Source organism: Maniola hyperantus, chromosome 28 (assembly GCF_902806685.2).
Source record: "Maniola hyperantus chromosome 28, iAphHyp1.2, whole genome shotgun sequence".
In the NCBI taxonomy this organism is placed as follows: domain Eukaryota; kingdom Metazoa; phylum Arthropoda; class Insecta; order Lepidoptera; family Nymphalidae; genus Maniola; species Maniola hyperantus.
The window spans coordinates 1,356,972-1,374,301 of NC_048563.1; the positions used below are offsets into that span (position 1 = coordinate 1,356,972).

At 37.3% G+C, this 17,330-nt stretch overlaps 2 protein-coding genes across 2 annotated transcripts; one reads left to right on the plus strand and one right to left on the minus strand.

Moving 5' to 3' along the window:
* Nucleotides 1–7,820: 7,820 nt before the first annotated feature.
* LOC138404455 (uncharacterized) lies at nt 7,821–11,396 on the minus strand. Its single transcript, XM_069508452.1, has 2 exons — nt 10,969–11,396; nt 7,821–9,194 (listed from the first exon to the last, which is right to left on the minus strand). Exons 1-2 carry the CDS (start codon nt 10,999–11,001, stop codon nt 8,691–8,693), a joined length of 537 nt encoding a protein of 178 aa, XP_069364553.1. The 5' UTR covers nt 11,002–11,396; the 3' UTR covers nt 7,821–8,690.
* LOC138404454 (uncharacterized) lies at nt 11,239–15,545 on the plus strand. Its single transcript, XM_069508450.1, has 4 exons — nt 11,239–11,333; nt 11,573–11,636; nt 13,649–14,180; nt 14,925–15,545. The coding sequence occupies exons 2-3, from the start codon at nt 11,604–11,606 to the stop codon at nt 14,171–14,173; spliced, it is 558 nt and encodes a 185-aa protein (XP_069364551.1). The 5' UTR covers nt 11,239–11,333; nt 11,573–11,603; the 3' UTR covers nt 14,174–14,180; nt 14,925–15,545.
* Nucleotides 15,546–17,330: the final 1,785 nt, after the last annotated feature.

Below are 17,330 nucleotides of genomic sequence, written 5' to 3' on the forward strand. Positions count from 1 at the left end.
TACCAAGTGGGGTATCATATGAAAGGGCTTCACCTGTACATTCTAAAACAGATTTTTATTTATTTTTATGCATCATTGTTTTTGAATTATCGTGCAAAATGTCGAATAAACACGACTGTAGTACGGAACCCTCGTTGCGCGAGCCTGACTCGCACTTGGCCGGTTTTTTTTCATAATATAAATTGTAGCTTGTCACTTCATTTATCAAAATCGGCTCAGTTGTTTAGGTGCTATGGTGGAACACACATAGACACAAACATACATATTACATACATATATACCTACATACATACGGTAGACTGCTAAACCTTCCTTTTGGTTTTGCCGTAGTCGGGTAAGAGTCGCCATTGGGCGTTTACTTTAATGGTGGGAACGTGACATTTGGACCCTGGCAACACTTCCTGGCAATCCATATTGTTATAAATGCGAAAGTGTGTTTGTTTGTTGGTTTGTCCTTCAATCACATCCTAAAGTAGTAACGGATTACCGTGATTTTTTTGCATGGGTTAATTTAAAGACTTGGGAAGTGAAGACTACTTTTTATCCCGGAAAATCAAACAGTTTCCAACATTGACTTAGGTATATATTACTTCGTATGGACAGGGCCATTGAACAAACAAAATGGCACCGAGTCAGTAGTGCTTTAGCACCAATGCAACCTCAGTGAATGACGTCTGGATTTGAAACGGGACGTCCATTAGTATTTAAGAGGTGGCGCTGATTTATTTGGTTCCAAAAACGTGAAAAATTTTGTTTGCTTGACCATATCTTGTCATTTATATCGATGGTTTCCAAGGGATTTGTAAAAACTTAAACCCATGCGGAAGAAACTAGTAGATTTTTTATTTTTTTTAAAGAATATTAGCCATGTTAAATGACTAATATTCCCCTTTCCTCTCCAACTAAGCGTCAGGCTTGTGCTAGGAGTAGGTACGACAATAGTGCAACGGGCGGGGTTTGAACCGTCGACCTTTCGGTTTTCAGTCCACTCCATTACCGGTTGAGCTATTGAGGCTCTAATATGTATCAACCCTGAAAATAATATTTAGGTAATAGAGAGAGAGCCAGTGCGTGCCAGACCTTCCTTATTTTATAAAAGCTGAAAGTTTCTCTGCGTAGGTAGTGAGATACCTTGTGAAGTGTTCGTTTCTTCGCCGATGAACTTCGTCGGGCCCGATTTTTGCTGGATTCACTTTGCACTTCACTTTGTGTTTAGTGGTGAGCGTAATGTCGTGGAATATTGATGGAATATGGTATTATGCCGAAATATAGCCGAAATAATTAAAACTATGGCGAGATGTGGCGGCGAGCAGCGGCCGATCAGTACCCTTATTATAAACTAGCTGATGCTCGCGACTTCGTCCGACTGGAATTATAAATTAGGATAAAAAGCCGGTAGCCTATGTCACTTTCCAGATCTTTATCTATACCCATGCAAAAAATCACGTCAATCCGTTGTATCGTTGCGACGTGATTGAAGGACAAATAAATAAATAAAATCTTTTTATTCAAGGCTCAATTTGTTAGTAAACAGACTCACTTAAAAACTAAGTAGGTACTATAATTATGCCAAATTTCAGCCCGATCCGTCCAGTAGTTTAAGAGCGATGCGTTGATAGATCAGTCAGTCAGTCACCTTTTCCTTTTATATTATATAGATTATCGGAATGAGTAAATAAGGCCTTTAACAGATTAAAAATTCCTTAATCTCATGGAAAATTAGAAATTGTACGCGGACGAAAACGCGGGCAACTGCTAGTCTTGAATAACAAGTATGAAACCTGCTTGATTTATTTTTGTGTTAATTATTAAGTATCTAGTCCTTGAAAGGTTAATTTAGTGAGTTATGCATTCATTAAAGAATAAAATCAGCATAATTTAATTATAGTCCGTAAAAAATGACTCCTCACCACAGATATTATATACAGATATGCAACTAGCGTGGCCCCCTCAGTCCCTCTCGCTCAAGCAGAGGTACTTACTTGTCAAATGTTATTCCGTCTATTTTACGTTCGCTTCGGCTATTGTAGCCTAGTATACTGCAACCCACCATTGCACAATAACTTCAAAAACAACAAAACAAATTTATTTATTCTAAATCAATTATTTCATATTAATTATCATTAATTTTCATATCACATAAATAATGAAATGAAAAAAAAAAAATAAAAAAAAAAATATTTCTTTAAATTACTTGAGTCAACATAACCTCACTTCACGTTGTTTATGAAAGTCTCACGTACAAATACATTTTGATAAACAAAACAAAGTTTCCACGGTGATAAGGATAACAACAATCATTTTGTCACGTTCTAATAAGAGCTTAAATGCATTTAGCTATCTCGCTCTAACAGTAAAAGTCACATTAGGGCTACTTCTAAAGGTATTCAATCTGAGCTCCTCACGCACCATACTCTATGTGCCAACTGTCATGTCAAAAGTACGGTTCACCTTTAAAATAAGGACTAAAATCGTAGATAGAGTAATAAAGGTAGATTGAAGTACTGTGTAACCGCGTATGAGATAGCGATAGCACGACGTAACGATGATTATTAGGTACCATTGTTTAGTAGTCAATATTTGTATTAACTGATCAATACTTATAATAAAACTGTAACAGGTCAAATTCTGTACATTGAAGATATTTTGAAAATTTTTTTTCGAGGGCACTCTATAATCGATACTGAACCCAAAACTGTAATTTTTTTCATTTTTGTCTGTCTGTCTGTCTATCTGTCTGTCTGTCTGTCTGTATCACGGCCGCGCATCACGCTGAAACTACTGAATGGATTCCAATGAAACTTGGTACGATTTGAGGTCATACTATGAGGTCTAACATAGGATACTTTTTATCCCGAAATTCAGCATGGTTCCCTTAGGAGAGGGGTTGAAAGTTAAAATGTATACTGAGCTGTAATTCATTAACGCGTAGTCCGATTTCATTCATTCTTTTTTTGTTAGAAAGGGGATATTTTAAAGATTGTTCTGTAAATATTTTAAAGTCATCAGTTTTGTAGTTCAGAAATAATAGACATAATAACCCTCAGTTTATGGTCCAAATAGCTTGAAACTCGGAATATGCAGAAACCTTTGAACGTATGGCTCATCTTAAGCTGGCGTTCCCACTTTATCGTATAGGCTTAATGGATAGACCTGTTGTGAAAATTAGACCATTCCAAAGGAGACAGTTAATATTGCATACTGCAGGGTTAATTTTCCCCACAAAGCAAACAAAGCTTAGAGCAGAACTGTTCTATAAGTAGGTACTTATTAATACAATAATTAATACAATAAGTAGGTACTTATTAATACAATATTAATTTTCATGGTATCTATACAGTGCTCATAATATGCAATGTAAACTGGTGTCTGCTAGCATCCATTCGCGGGGACGGGAGTGGAGAAGGCGGCGCAAGGGGAAAGAAACATCTATAGGATACAGTGTTTCCATGTACACGGTAATTACCGTAGATACACCGTAATTCAGTCCTAATCTACCGTCAAGGTAATATGCCCATTACCTTGACCGTGTCACCGAAATACAAAAATCACGTGAAAAATTCATAATATACTGCGTAATACGAGTACGAATCTCAGTCACGTTAGCATATTTCGTAATGGCAACATTTCTCTTGCTCCCGGTTTAAGCATAAAATCTCAGCAATCTATTTTCGTCCTTATTCAAGTAATTAGGAAGGAATGAAATGTAAAATTAATGAGATTTAACAAAATATTAATATGAATAAATCCGTTTATGAAAAAGATATTGCTATGCTAGGAGAGTCAGATTCAGAATAATATTAATAATTGATTAAAAAGCAAATTCGTGACTTTTTCTTTTAAAAATGACACGGTAATTTACACGGTATTCTTTTAGCTAAACCACCGTAATTAAATCTAGAAACACCGTAATTTTAACCCTTCAACACGGTAATTCTCGATTTACATATGGAAACACTGATAGGATAGGACATAGGTAGCCGCGCGGCGCAGTCGCACGGTCGGCGTCCTACGCAACTGACGTGTCCAAATTACCTTTAAATTTAATGCTAAGTGGCAAGTTTCCGCGCGGTTGGCTCCCTACGTGACGCACGCATCCAAATTGAGCTTAAAAATTGAAATCTGATCTGAATATCTGGAATTTAAAATCGTATAAAAAGTTCTTTTCAGAACTATTTAGTTACTAATTAGGTCGGTACCTACTTGATTATTGTTCTTCTATAATATATATTATTAAGTAGGTACTTGGTTTCTTCTGTATTTTTAGGATTATGTTTGGTTATAGCATAGGTTTATGCAGGCGTTTTTTGTGGTACATACTACAAACTATCTTCTATAAATATTAAGTGCTTGATTTTTTGGATTGCAATTTTTTGGATTTTGTTAAGATATGGCATGGATATGGCAAAGGTACATGCAAGAGTTTTTTGTTGTAAATAATTAGAATGTAAAATTTTACTTTCGTTGTAAAAAATAAGCTTTATTCGTTAGGTTTAATTTTCTTTTAGCTATAATGACAAATTGACCATTGTTTACCGTTGTTTTATATGTGCTTTTTGTACTTTTTATAAAAATGCCCTCTAGAAAGAGACCTAATCTTTCTCAGTCTACGAGAAATGCTGCCAGAAAGAGACTGAGAGTTTCTCAAGAAACCGAAGAAGAACATAATGCTAGACTGGCAAATGGACTATGCTGAATCTAGCTCTTCTATTCAACGTGACTCCCGTTTGGCATCCATGCGTGCGAGAACGACTCAGTATCGTGCCAATGAGTCAACTTCAGGTCGTGAATCACGTTTAACTGCTGACGCCCAGAGACACGCTGAGTCTCTGACATCCGAGACACGTACTCAGCGCGAGGAGCGCTTGACGGCTGACAGTCAGCGTCATGCCGAGTCTCGCGCTTCTGAGACATATACACAGCGTGAAGCGCGTTTGACGGCTGACAGCCAGCGTCACGCCCATTCTCGCGAATCCGAAACTTTTACTCAGTACGAGGAGCGCTTGACTGCAGACAGTCTGCGTCATGCTGAGTCCCGCGCTTCTGAGACGTATACACAGCGTGAAGCGCGTTTGACGGCTGACAGCCAGCGTCACGCCCATTCTCGCGAATCCGAAACTTTTACTCAGCACGAGGAGCGCTTGACTGCAGACAGTCAGCGTCATGCTGAGTCTCGCGCTTCTGAGACGTATACACAGCGTGAAGCGCGCTTGACGGCTGACAGTCAGCGTTACGCCCAGTCTCGGGAATCTGAGACTTTTACTCAGCGCCAGGAGCGCTTGACTGCTGACAGTCAGCGTCATGCTGAGTCTCGCGCTTCTGAGACGTATATACAGCGTGAAGCGCGTTTGACGGCTGACAGTCAGCGTCACGCCCTGTCTCGGGAATCTGAGTCATTCACTCAGCACCAGGAGCGCTTGGGCATGGCTAGGGATAATTATGACCACCGGAATCAACAGTATAGCATTGTTTTATCGTCAGAGAGAGACAGAATAGCAGAAATTCGCGGAACAGAGACACAAGAGCAGCGTCAGTCTCGCTTGACCGATGATCGTCTATGGCATTTTTTGAACAGAATGTCTATTTCATCTGAAGACTCCGCCGAAGACGCGCTGCCGTGGACTGATAAAGAAAGGAGTGGATTTTGCTACTCGCCAGACATAAACTATGTTGAGTACGCTGGTATAGGTGCAATGCAAGAAGTTTCACATAACGTAGTATACAGGGAAGCTTTGTAAATATAGGTAACACCGTCACAAAATATGGACATAAATTAGTGAAACTGCATGATAACCCTATCAGGAAAGGGAATACTTTACCATGAAGCCTACCCTGAAATCACGAAAAATAATCAACTATTCCATACTAAGAGTTTGACGCGCGGAGAAAGTATATGAACCAACTGACTTTTTCGTTAACTCTCTTTCGTTCCTGATAACACTTAATTGATATTTTATTGTAATCTTACTTAAAATTATTATGGTTTTTATTCATGGGCATCTTAATGGGTACTTAAGGATATATCATCATTTCAGCCTGTGAACGTCCACTGCTAAACATGGGCCTTTACACCAGGTCTTCAGTCATCCAGCGACTTTTCGCCACTCTCTTTATATCGTCAGCCCATCTTGCTTGAGGGCCATCACGCTCCCACCGAAACGTGGCCTGCCCACTGCCACTTCAATTTGCTGACGGTTTTGGCTATTGGGAACTTGATTTGACACCTATCCTTCAGATAAACTCTTAACATAGTCTTCTCCATAGCTTGCTGAGGCAATTTAAATTGGTAGATCAAGCCCTTTGTTAGTGGCAGGTGTCCGATCAGTTAATCCATACTATAACATTCATACTAATCTAATATTGTAAATGCGAAAGTGCGTCTGTCTGTTTTTACTGCCCATCTATTAAACCGAGTTTGTCAATATTTGGTACAGAGAAAGCTTATAGAAGGACATAGACTACTTTTTATTTCAGAAAATCGTAGTTTCCACTGGATTTCCCTAAAGAGCGCCACCACACCCGGTCCTCAGCCTTCCTCATCCAGCCACTTCCCGCCAGCCTCTTTATATCGTCGGTCCATCGTGCTGGAGGGCGTCCCACACTATGCTTGCCTACCTACGCGGTCTCCACTCAAGGACTTTCCGGCTCCAACGGCCATCACCTCTACGACAGGCATGACCTGCCTTCTTTTATCCCGGAAAATAAAAGAGTTCCCATGGGCTTTTGAAAACCTACATCCACGCGGACGAAGTCGCGGGCATCAGCTAGTCTACAATATTTGTATTAAACGTTTTTATGTGAAAACAAGTAAATAACTAATGAGAAATACAATTACGCCACGAATTCGCAAGGTTAGTTGTGCAACTAAAGTTGCATTCCTTGTATGTATTCTTGAAAAAACCAGTTACACGATAAGTGTAACGGACGGATCGGGCTGAAATTTGGCATGCAGATAGCTATTATGATGTAGGCATCCGCTAAGAAAGGATTTTTGAAAATTCTACCCCTAAAGGTGTGAAATAGGGATTCGAAATTTGTGTAGTCCACGCGGACAATGTCGCGAGCATAAGCTAGTTAAAAATAAAGATACAAATACTACAGATAGAGATAAGAATGAAAAATTCTATTGCATAATTATTGACATAAGTAACTCTTTTTAGGCTTTGTTTATTTAGAAATTATGTACTTACATAATAACTATTATCTCCCTAGTCAATACTATTTTTATAACTTTTACGAGATAAGATTTTTGTGGACTTTTTATTACACTGCATGTCGTTGTAATTGAAATCAATGTCAGAACAGGGTTTCTCTTTGGAATGTTTTTATATATTTAAACAACTTTATTGTTAAAAATATTACAAAGAGTAAGAATACAGGATGCATTTAAAAACAAAGGGCGGCCTCAGCACTAAAGATATATTTTTTGAAATAGAAACATTTTATATCCAAACTAGCTTATGCTCGCGACTTCATCCGCGTGGAACACAAATTTTAAACCCCTATTTCACCCCTTTAGGGGTTAAATTTTCAAAAACCCTTTTTTAGCGGATGCCTACGTCATACTGGCTATCCTCATGCCAAATTTCAGCCCGATCCGTCCAGTAGTTTGAGCTGTGCGTTGATAGATCAGTCAGTCAGTAACCTTGTCCTTTAAGAAAGCTCAGATTCTGAAGCGGCCAATGGGCACATAGTTTGAAAAACTGATACAAGGTTAAATAAAACAAACTAACTTATAAATTGCAATATCATTTATTATGACGTTTAAAATGTACATGTTTAGTTAATGAAATTATTTTAACAATTAAAAATATAGCAGCAGTAGCAGTAACAATTACTGCTAAAAATAAATCAAATCAAATATCAAATCAAATATTCTTTATTGCACATGTGGGTATGTATGTATATAAAGATGTTACAGTTATTAAAGTTTCACCACAAATAGCCATATTATGGCATGCAAAAAATAAAAACTAAAACCAACTTACTGACTTAAATTACAATTGAATTATCTATTATTACTTATCTTTATACAGTTAATAATTATATTTTATACATATCTACTAGATTTAACAATATAATACAATACTATTTAATTTAAAGACTGCTAATAAAAAAATGCTACAACTTATTATAAATTTGTGTCTGTTAAATACTCTTTAATGGAATAGTATCTTTTATGTAGTAAAAATTCTTTAATTTTATATTTAAATATATATAGTATAAAAAAGTTTTAATGTTTAGATTTCGGTCAGCCAATGATGCTGGTAGTTTTTTGTACAACTGAGGTGCCATATTAAAGATACTATTACCAAAAAGTGCTGTTGTATGTTGTATAGGACACAGTTTATTCTGTCTGTATCTATAGTCAATTTTCTGTAGACTGCGGTTGAAATAATATCTTCAGAGTAGGATGGATGAGAGGAGATGGAGTCGTGATGATTTTGTGATTTGCATTCGAGTTTTTCCTAAAACCTGTAAAAATATCAAAACTCAACAAAGTTTTAACTTACTGTATTAAGTATATTAGTTATTAGGTACTTCTAGGATCCCCATTAATATTCTCAAATGTGTGAAGTATGTTTTGGGCAGTGTGGTAGGCTAAAGCCAAACTTCAAAAAGGAGACCCTTGCTCAGTGAACCGGCGCGGGCGGTGGGTGAAATGATGATGGTGATGACTTACTTGCATCCTAAGCGACAGAAGTATTCTTGCCATTGGATAGCACTTCTTCAAGTTTTACTTTTATTACATCAGCATTAGCAAAGTTGACTCTCATGTCCTCATCCAAAACTATCTTGAGCTCAGTAAGCTCTGCAAGAGTTTTGCTTGTGTCTGACCATTTAGCTCTTTCCGTTACAATAGCTTGCGAAATATCGTCTTTTATTTTTTCGATAGAATTGGCAGAACCATTAGCTAGCACGCTTAGCATTTCATAGTGCAACTTGATGCAAAGGTTTAGTAGATTCTCAAAAAAGTTTTTAGCTTGGGTTAAACTCTCTTTGGTATCACCTGTAGCTGTGACCAAGGCATTGGCTGTTTCTTGTACACAGCTAGCTATAATGCTTTCACTGAATTTCATAGCTAAATCAAGGAATCGAATATCGGATATGCCAACTTTTATGGTGCCTTCACTTGTTGTTGAATCCACAGCAGCAGCGGTGGAAGATTCCAGGAATAAGGTGGTAAACACAGACTGGAACAAGACAAAGTTAAAAATATCATACATATCGACGACCATTTTGACGACATTTTGACGACCTCCCTGGCGCAGTGGTGAGCGCTGTGGTCTTAATAGTGGGAGGTCCCGGGTTCGATTCCTGGCAGGGGTTTGGAATTTTATAATTTCTAAATTTCTGGTCTGGTCTGGTGGGAGGCTTCGGCCGTGGCTAGTTACCACCCTACCGGCAAAGCCGTGCCGCCAAGCGATTTAGCGTTCCGGTACGATGCCGTGTATAAACCAAAGGTCCAGGTTAGCCCGCTATCATCTTAGACTGCATCATCACTTACCACCAGGTGAGATTGCAGTCAAGGGCTAACTTGTATCTGAATAAAAATATATATATATATATATCTATATAGATAGATATTCGTATGGTATATCTATTAATTTAAAGTCCTGACTGACTGACTGACTGATACTTACATATATCAACGCACAGTCTAGACTTTCAGGTCTTAGAGACATGAAATTTGGAAGGTGTGTACTTTGTAAAAACTAGTTACCCACTAAGAAAGGATTTTTAAAAATTCCACCCTTAAGTGGGTTAAATGGGGTTTTTATGTAGTCCACAAGGATGAAGTCGCGAGCATAAGCTAGTCTAAATATAAAAAAGTAAAAGGTGACTGACTGATCTATCAACGCACAGCCCAAACTATTAGACGGATCGGGCTGAAATTTGGCATGCAGATAGCTATTATGACGTAGGCATCCGCTAAGAAAGGATTTTTGAAAATTCAACCCCTAAGGGGGTGAAATAGGGGTTTGAAACTTGTTTAGTCCACGCGGATGAAGTCGCGAGCTTAAGCTAGTCAATACTTATAATAAAACTGTAACAGGTCAAATTCTGTACATTGAAGATATTTTGAAAATTTTTTTTCGAGGGCACTCTATAATCGATACTGAACACAAAACTGTAATTTTTTTCATTTTTGTGTCTGTCTGTCTGTCTGTCTGTCTGTCTGTCTGTCTGTCTGTCTGTATCACGGCCGCGCATCACGCTGAAACTACTGAATGGATTCCAATGAAACTTGGTACGATTTGAGGTCATACTATGAGGAAGAATATAGGACACTTTATCCCGAAATTCAGCATGGTTCCCGTAGGAGAGGGGATGAAAGTTAAAATGTATACTGAGTTGTAATTCATTAACGCGTAGTCCGATTTCATTCATTCTTTTTTGTTAGAAAGGGGATATTTTAAAAATTGATCCGTAAATATTTCAAGGTAATCGGTTTTTAACCGACTGTCAAAAAGGAGGTGGTTCTTTTTTGTACATCGATTTTTTCGAGGTTTCTGGACCGATTTGCAAATTATTTTTTTAAATCAACAAATAAGTTTTCGTGGTGGTCACATAAAAAATTCTGGATTCAACTCCTTAATCCTGATGCTGCAGGGTTACTGCCCGCCTGAGTTATCAAGATTCAGGAAGTGTTCATAGTGAATTCATATTGTAGGTACCAAGCAACGACTTTATTCTCAGACTTCAAGTCTCAACTCCTCAACCCTGATGATGTAGGGTACAGCACTCCTAAACTATAATGTTTCAGGAACTGTGGATGATGCAAAATTATTTTAGGTACCAAGCATAGGCTACATCATTGAACTTCGGATCCTAACTTCTCAATCCTGATGCTGCAAAGTACTGAAGTCCTAAATCGTGGGGATTTAAAAAAAAATAAAAAAAATTAATCGACTGTTAGGCGGAACGAAGTTCGCAGCTAGTATTTAATAAAAGTTAATCACTTACCAGTGCCACCAGGAAGACGGTTGCGCTCTTCATGTTGAGGATTGAAGTCACTCAGTTGAAGTCACTCTCAATAATGATACCACTGATTACTGCACCGACTTTTTATTACCTTACCTACTTACTTAGAACGATGCATTAAAATTATTTGCAAAAAAGCAATACCTACCTATTATCATTCAATCCTTAAATTTTTTTATGTCAATAACATAATGCATAATGTAAATAAGTAGTGCACAGTAAATATTATTTTCAGGGTTGACACAGTTTATTTATTTTTATACGATGACTTTTTAGTTGTCTTGGTTTTAAAACAGGGGTTTTAAATTGGTGTAGTCCAATCCAGACGAAGTCGCGGGTATAAGCTGGTAAAATATATTTTTATAGCAATCAAGTGTCAAGTAGGATCAACCGTAAAAAAATTATCATGCGAAACAAAGATTCGCTAGTTAATATTTGCAAATCTTAAAAAGATAAAGAAAAAACTAAGTGACAGACCAATATTGGGCTAGATAGCCTAATCTAGTATTTACATTAATATCTTCCATAGTTGCAGTTTTGTATAAAAGACGTTTTCAGTGAGGATACAGCATTAGTTTCTCCACAGTTCTACATAATAACATTACCGGAAAACCAACATGAAGTCGTCAGTTACCTTCGTACTCGTTGTGGTAAGAACTAATAAGCTCAAACTCAAACTCAAATTATTTATTCAGAATTGGTAAAATTGTACGCTTCCTGATTGTCATAAATTTTTATTTGTAAGATGATATGATATAGTGGTGATAATTAATACATACTTAAAACTAAAGCTACGAGGGTTCCAAACGCGCCCAGGTCTGAGAAGAGCCCACAACAAACTCAGCCGGGTATTCTTTTTTAGGGTTCCGTACTTCAAAAGGAAAAACGGAACCCTTATAGGATCACTTTGTTGTCTGTATGTCAAGAAACCTACAGGGTACTTCCCGTTGACCTAGAATCATGAAATTTAGCAGGTAGGTGTGTCCTATAGGTGACATTTGGGGAAAAATCTGAAAACCGTGAATTTAGGGTTACATCACACAAAAAAAATTAAATTGTGGTCATGAACTAATAATTAGTATTTTCAACTTTCGAAGTGAGATAACTATATCAAGTGGGGTATCATATGAAAGGTCCTCATCTATACATTCTAAAACAGATTTTTAATTATTTTTATGCATCATAGCTTTTGAATTATCGTGCAAAATGTCGAAAAAATACGATTGTAGTACGGAACCCTCATTGCGCGAGCCTGACTCGCACTTGACCGGTTTTTTTATTATCACCACTTTACAAAATTATTTACCTTAACTTATTAGAACTATCACATAGCTGAAATTAAGCAACTCATTCCCAAGCTTGCTTATCTTTCGAAAGCGCTTGTAAAAAGTCGACTTGAATAAAAACATATTCTATTCTATTCAAATAATCCTTTACATTGTAATAGGATTTTTCAGTTAGTTTACGTTTTATGAAAACCTTGAACTTGTTGAGAGACATCTCCAATTATGTTTTCTGGAAGCTTATTATAAAAACTTATAGATTTTCCAATAAATGAATTGCTAACTTCACTTAGCCTGGAGGTCGGCATTACAAGTTTATTTTTTTTCTAGTATTTACATTATGACAGTCACTTTTTTTTTTTTTTATTAAGAATCTATCTATATCTATAAAACGCAAACAAAAATTGTTTCTACCTATGTCCGTTTTAGACTTTGAAACCTTTCAACCGCGATGTGCTTTAAACCGGTTTCATTAGAAAGACAATAATGAGACGGTTTTAGAGTGGTAGTTTCGCAATGTCCGTCCGTCTGTCCGTCCGTCCGTCCTCGGTTAATCTAAAAGATCATTAGTGCTAGAAATCTGTAATTTGGCATGGGTATAAATATTGATCACGCCGACAAAGTGGTGAAATAAAATTGTGATAAATATTTTTTTCGATTTCTAGATCCGTTTGATTCAAAATATGATGTTTTAAAGTGCTAAATTTTATTAGTCAAGTGTGCCCCTCTATCAGCCAAATGGTAGTACCTATATAATCAATTTTAAAGGAAAACTATCATGGCTAAGTAGGGTTCACAGGTTAAGGAGTTACATCTGTTTTTCGAGGATTGTGATTTTCAAAAGTCCTTAGCAGATGCCTGCGTCATAATAGCTATCTGCATGCCAAATTTCAGCCTGATCCGTCCAGTAGTTTGAGCTGTGCGTTGATAGATCAGTCAGTCAGTCACTTTTTCCTTCTATATATTTAGATTACGAGTTTTTACTTAGTTTTCTGTTTTAAATTTATCATTGAAGGTGTGTAGAAGCCATTTATGTTGCATTGCTGTGTAAAAGTTGTAGCGAACGCAAATTATGAAACAACTAGCTTATGCTCGCGACTTCGTCCGCGTGGACTACACAAATTTCAGACCCCTATTTCACCCCCTTAGGGGTTGAATTTTCAAAAATCCTTTCTTAGCGGACGACTACGTCATGATAGCTATCTGCATGCCAAATTTCAGCCCGATCCGTCCAGTAGTTTCAGCTGTGCGTTGATAGATCAGTCAGTCAGTCACCATTTCCTTTTATATATTTAAGATAACTTTTTGCATGCTTATACATATTATATTATATTATTAGAATGTAGACTAGAATTTATAGATTTATTTATTTGTTGCAGGCGGTGTTCAGCACACTATTCCTGGGATCTTCCGGTCTTAGTTTGGGTCTAGACCTCGGTGACCTTATAGGTGGCGTTTTAGGTGGTATCACTGACTTAGTTGCTAACCTCCTCAACGTTGTCTCAAAATTGGTTACCAATCTACTAGACGATGTCGGCGACGCGACAACTGTTCTACAAGATGCTTTGAAAACTGCTACTGGTGCAACGAAAGATCTGCTCGTGAACACTACAAACACTTTAAACGACGTAACGGACGTTGTAGGCGAACTGGTCACAGCCGTTACAGAACTAGCCAAGACCAATACGACTGAGGCACTGGCTAATGTGAACGGTCTGGTTGAGAAACTTACTGGCCTTATTGATACCCTGTCGTCATTAGAAGTGCAAATTTCACTAAACCCAGACCTGAAAGGTGTTGCATCAGAATTAGAATCTACAATTTCCGCTGTGATTGTTGGGGCGAAAAATTTGCTTGCTAAAATAGGCGATATCGCAAATGTCTCTGTTGGAACAACAGCTTAAGATACGTGTAAGTAACATTTATAGTATTACTAGATAATGCCCGCGGAACTCTTTGATTTTCCGGGATAAAAAGTAGCCTATGTCCTTCCCCGGGATGTAAGCTATCTCTGTAACAAATTTCGTCAAAATCGGTTGAACCGTTGAGCCGTGAAAGGCTAGCAGACAGACAGAAAGACAGACACACTTTCGCATTTATAATATTAGTATGGATTGGCACCGATTCCGTTGTCTTTCTCAAAACTTAATTTAGAGTATCTGCATCCTTTTCTTTTTAACAATGCTAAAAAGGGACAGAACTTGAACTTTACATTTAAATACTCTAAATATTAGTGCACGCTACATATTTAAACAATAGGCTCGCGACTGTGCGCTAAAATCACGGGGTTTACCGTCTAAAAATTAAATTTGAAAAAAAAAGGTAAAAACAACAGAATCAGCGCCAGTTATTTCAATAAAATGCAGTTGTCTTCTTCAATGCTCAACTTGCGATTAGGCTAGGCTTGTCGAAAAAATATCGATACATCGATACAACTATTTGTTCGATATTATATCGATATTTTTAAGTTTCGAGCTGATGGTATATTTTTAATTCGGCTGACGTCAAAATGACGTCATTTCGATGTTCATGAGACATGGTTCCAGCGCAATAGCAATTTGCGGGACCTATAGGTACCTATTGTTTTAAATTGTACTACTGAAATAAATATTTTATTAAAAAAAAAATACTTACCTAATGGTATTTTTTTTACAGGATACCTACCAAAGAACTCAAATGTATGCTGTACACAACACGACCCCTCGATGCCAACGCAGACGTCCGAAAAATTTGCCGATTTGACGAAAGTCGACGAACATAGAACACTAGGTATACTCTACCAACGCAACGTCCCACAAAAAACGACCTTAAAGAACTCGAAGAACTCTAGCAAGATCTGATTTTTGAACTGAGAGGTATAAAATACGAGACACTCGCTAAAGAAGACGAGAATGTGCCTAATTCGTATTAATAACGTTTTTATTGCTATCTCTTTCATAATGCTTTATGCGGCAAAGGATAACAGTATACATAGTCAATTTAGAGATTGTTTACGACATAATCACCCACAATGTGTGCGTTGAATCGGCGTAAAATCGGATACTGGTCTAGACTGTCTTAAATCGGATAAAGTCGAGCGTCTGCGTTAACCAAGCCTATTATTTGAAACTAATTTCAAGTTATATATTATGTTTTTCGGCAAATTTATTATGTAGATGGTTTTTTTTTTGTACTACATTTTGTTATTTAATAAATAAATTGTTTCAAAATTATTAATCATGTTATTGTAAAAAAAAAATGTCTACACCAAAAAAATTATATAAATAAAGGTACTTACATTGCAAACTTTACTTATTTGTTTTATTAGGGTTCCGTACCACAAATGGAATCGTTATAGAATCACTTCGTTGTCTGTCGCCGAGATATGGATCGAACCATAGTCTTAATAAACCTCAAAACAATACAACTACAATCCATACTAATATTATAAATGCGAAAGTGTGTCTGTCCGTCTGTCTGTCTGTCTGCTAACCTTTCACGGCCCATCTGTTCAACCGATTTTGACGAAATTTGGTTCAGCGATAGCTTACATCCCGGGGAAGGACATAGGCTACTTTTCATCCCGGAAAATCAAAGAATCCCCACGGGATTTTAAAAAAACCTAAATCCCCGCGGACGAAGTCGCGGGCATCATCTAGTACTACTATAATACAAAACAATGAGATTTAAAACTAATTAAATTAATCTATATTTATAAGTTACAATCTATTATTACATTAATTAATAATGTGTTTAATTATTAGGCTATTAGGCCCCGATTCTCTAGTCTCTCTCTAAACTAAATTTAGACTATCTGCATCCTTTTCTTTTTACTAATGCTAAAAAAGGAACGGAACATGACTTTCACATTTAAAGACTCTAAATTTTAGTGCACAATACAAATTTAAACAGTAGGTTCGCGAGTGCGTGCTAAAATCACGGGTTTTACCATCTAAAAATCAATCCAAAACTGTCAAACTGTGTCTGTCCTTTTCATATTACATTAGTAAGAAAGAGCATGCGAATACTCTAAAAGTAGGTTGTGCTCAGAATCAGTGCCATTTTTTTTTTTTTTAAAGAATATTAGCCATGTTAAATGACTAATATTCCCCTTTCCTCTCCAACTAAGCGTCAGGCTTGTGCTAGGAGTAGGTACGACAATAGTGCAACGGGCGGGGTTTGAACCGTCGACCTTTCGGTTTTCAGTCCACTCCTTTCCCGGTTGAGCTATTGAGGCTCTAATTGTCATTTATAATTTGCGTGCTTTTTCTTTTTTTAACTCTGGTTAGGGCGGTTTCAGACTAGCGTATTTTTTGCGCGTATACGGTCGTTTCAGCAAACGCGCTAACACGCGCGCTACATTACGCGCTTCAAAAAACCGGCCTCACGTATATGGGCATAATATTTCGGCGTGTTCGCTCGAACCGGTGGTGTTGCGGGGAGGTGTCTCTCGCGTCTCGCGCTTATACGAGCATAGATAATACATATACGAGCTTAGAAGCGCGTCAACACTCGCACAGAGTACATCATACACTTACACCTTGCTACTTGAAAAGGTTCAAAAAAAACCTTTCCAAGGTATTTATATAAAAAATTGCACGGGTATTACCCATTTATGTATCCCACAAAATTTCTCCAAGGGCACTTGGGTTTCCACTCGCTCAAAACCCGAAGAGACTGCGACCAAATTGGTACAATTTGCACGATTCTTAGGGGTGCTGATCGACTGCTCTGAACTACACAACAAGCTCTGCTGCGTTTATGCACCCTCTAATTACAGCTATCTCCGCCACCGCTCCAAATTTTTCGTAAATCCGTTTAAGTTTAAGTCACCCATACCGCGCACTTTGGCTGCGCTCAACGCGCTGCTGAAGGAGTCCCCTCGCTGTGACATATTTGCTGACAAATGGGCTGACCTCATGGGTCAGATCTTGCACTTTTGTGAAAATTTATAATTTTAACAATTTTTGTAAGTATGTTTATGTTAGTTTGTACTCGTAGTTTAATTAGTGTTATTGGCTTTATGACCGTTCTAATTAACTAATAAATAAATAAATAATAATAATAATCATATATACTGGA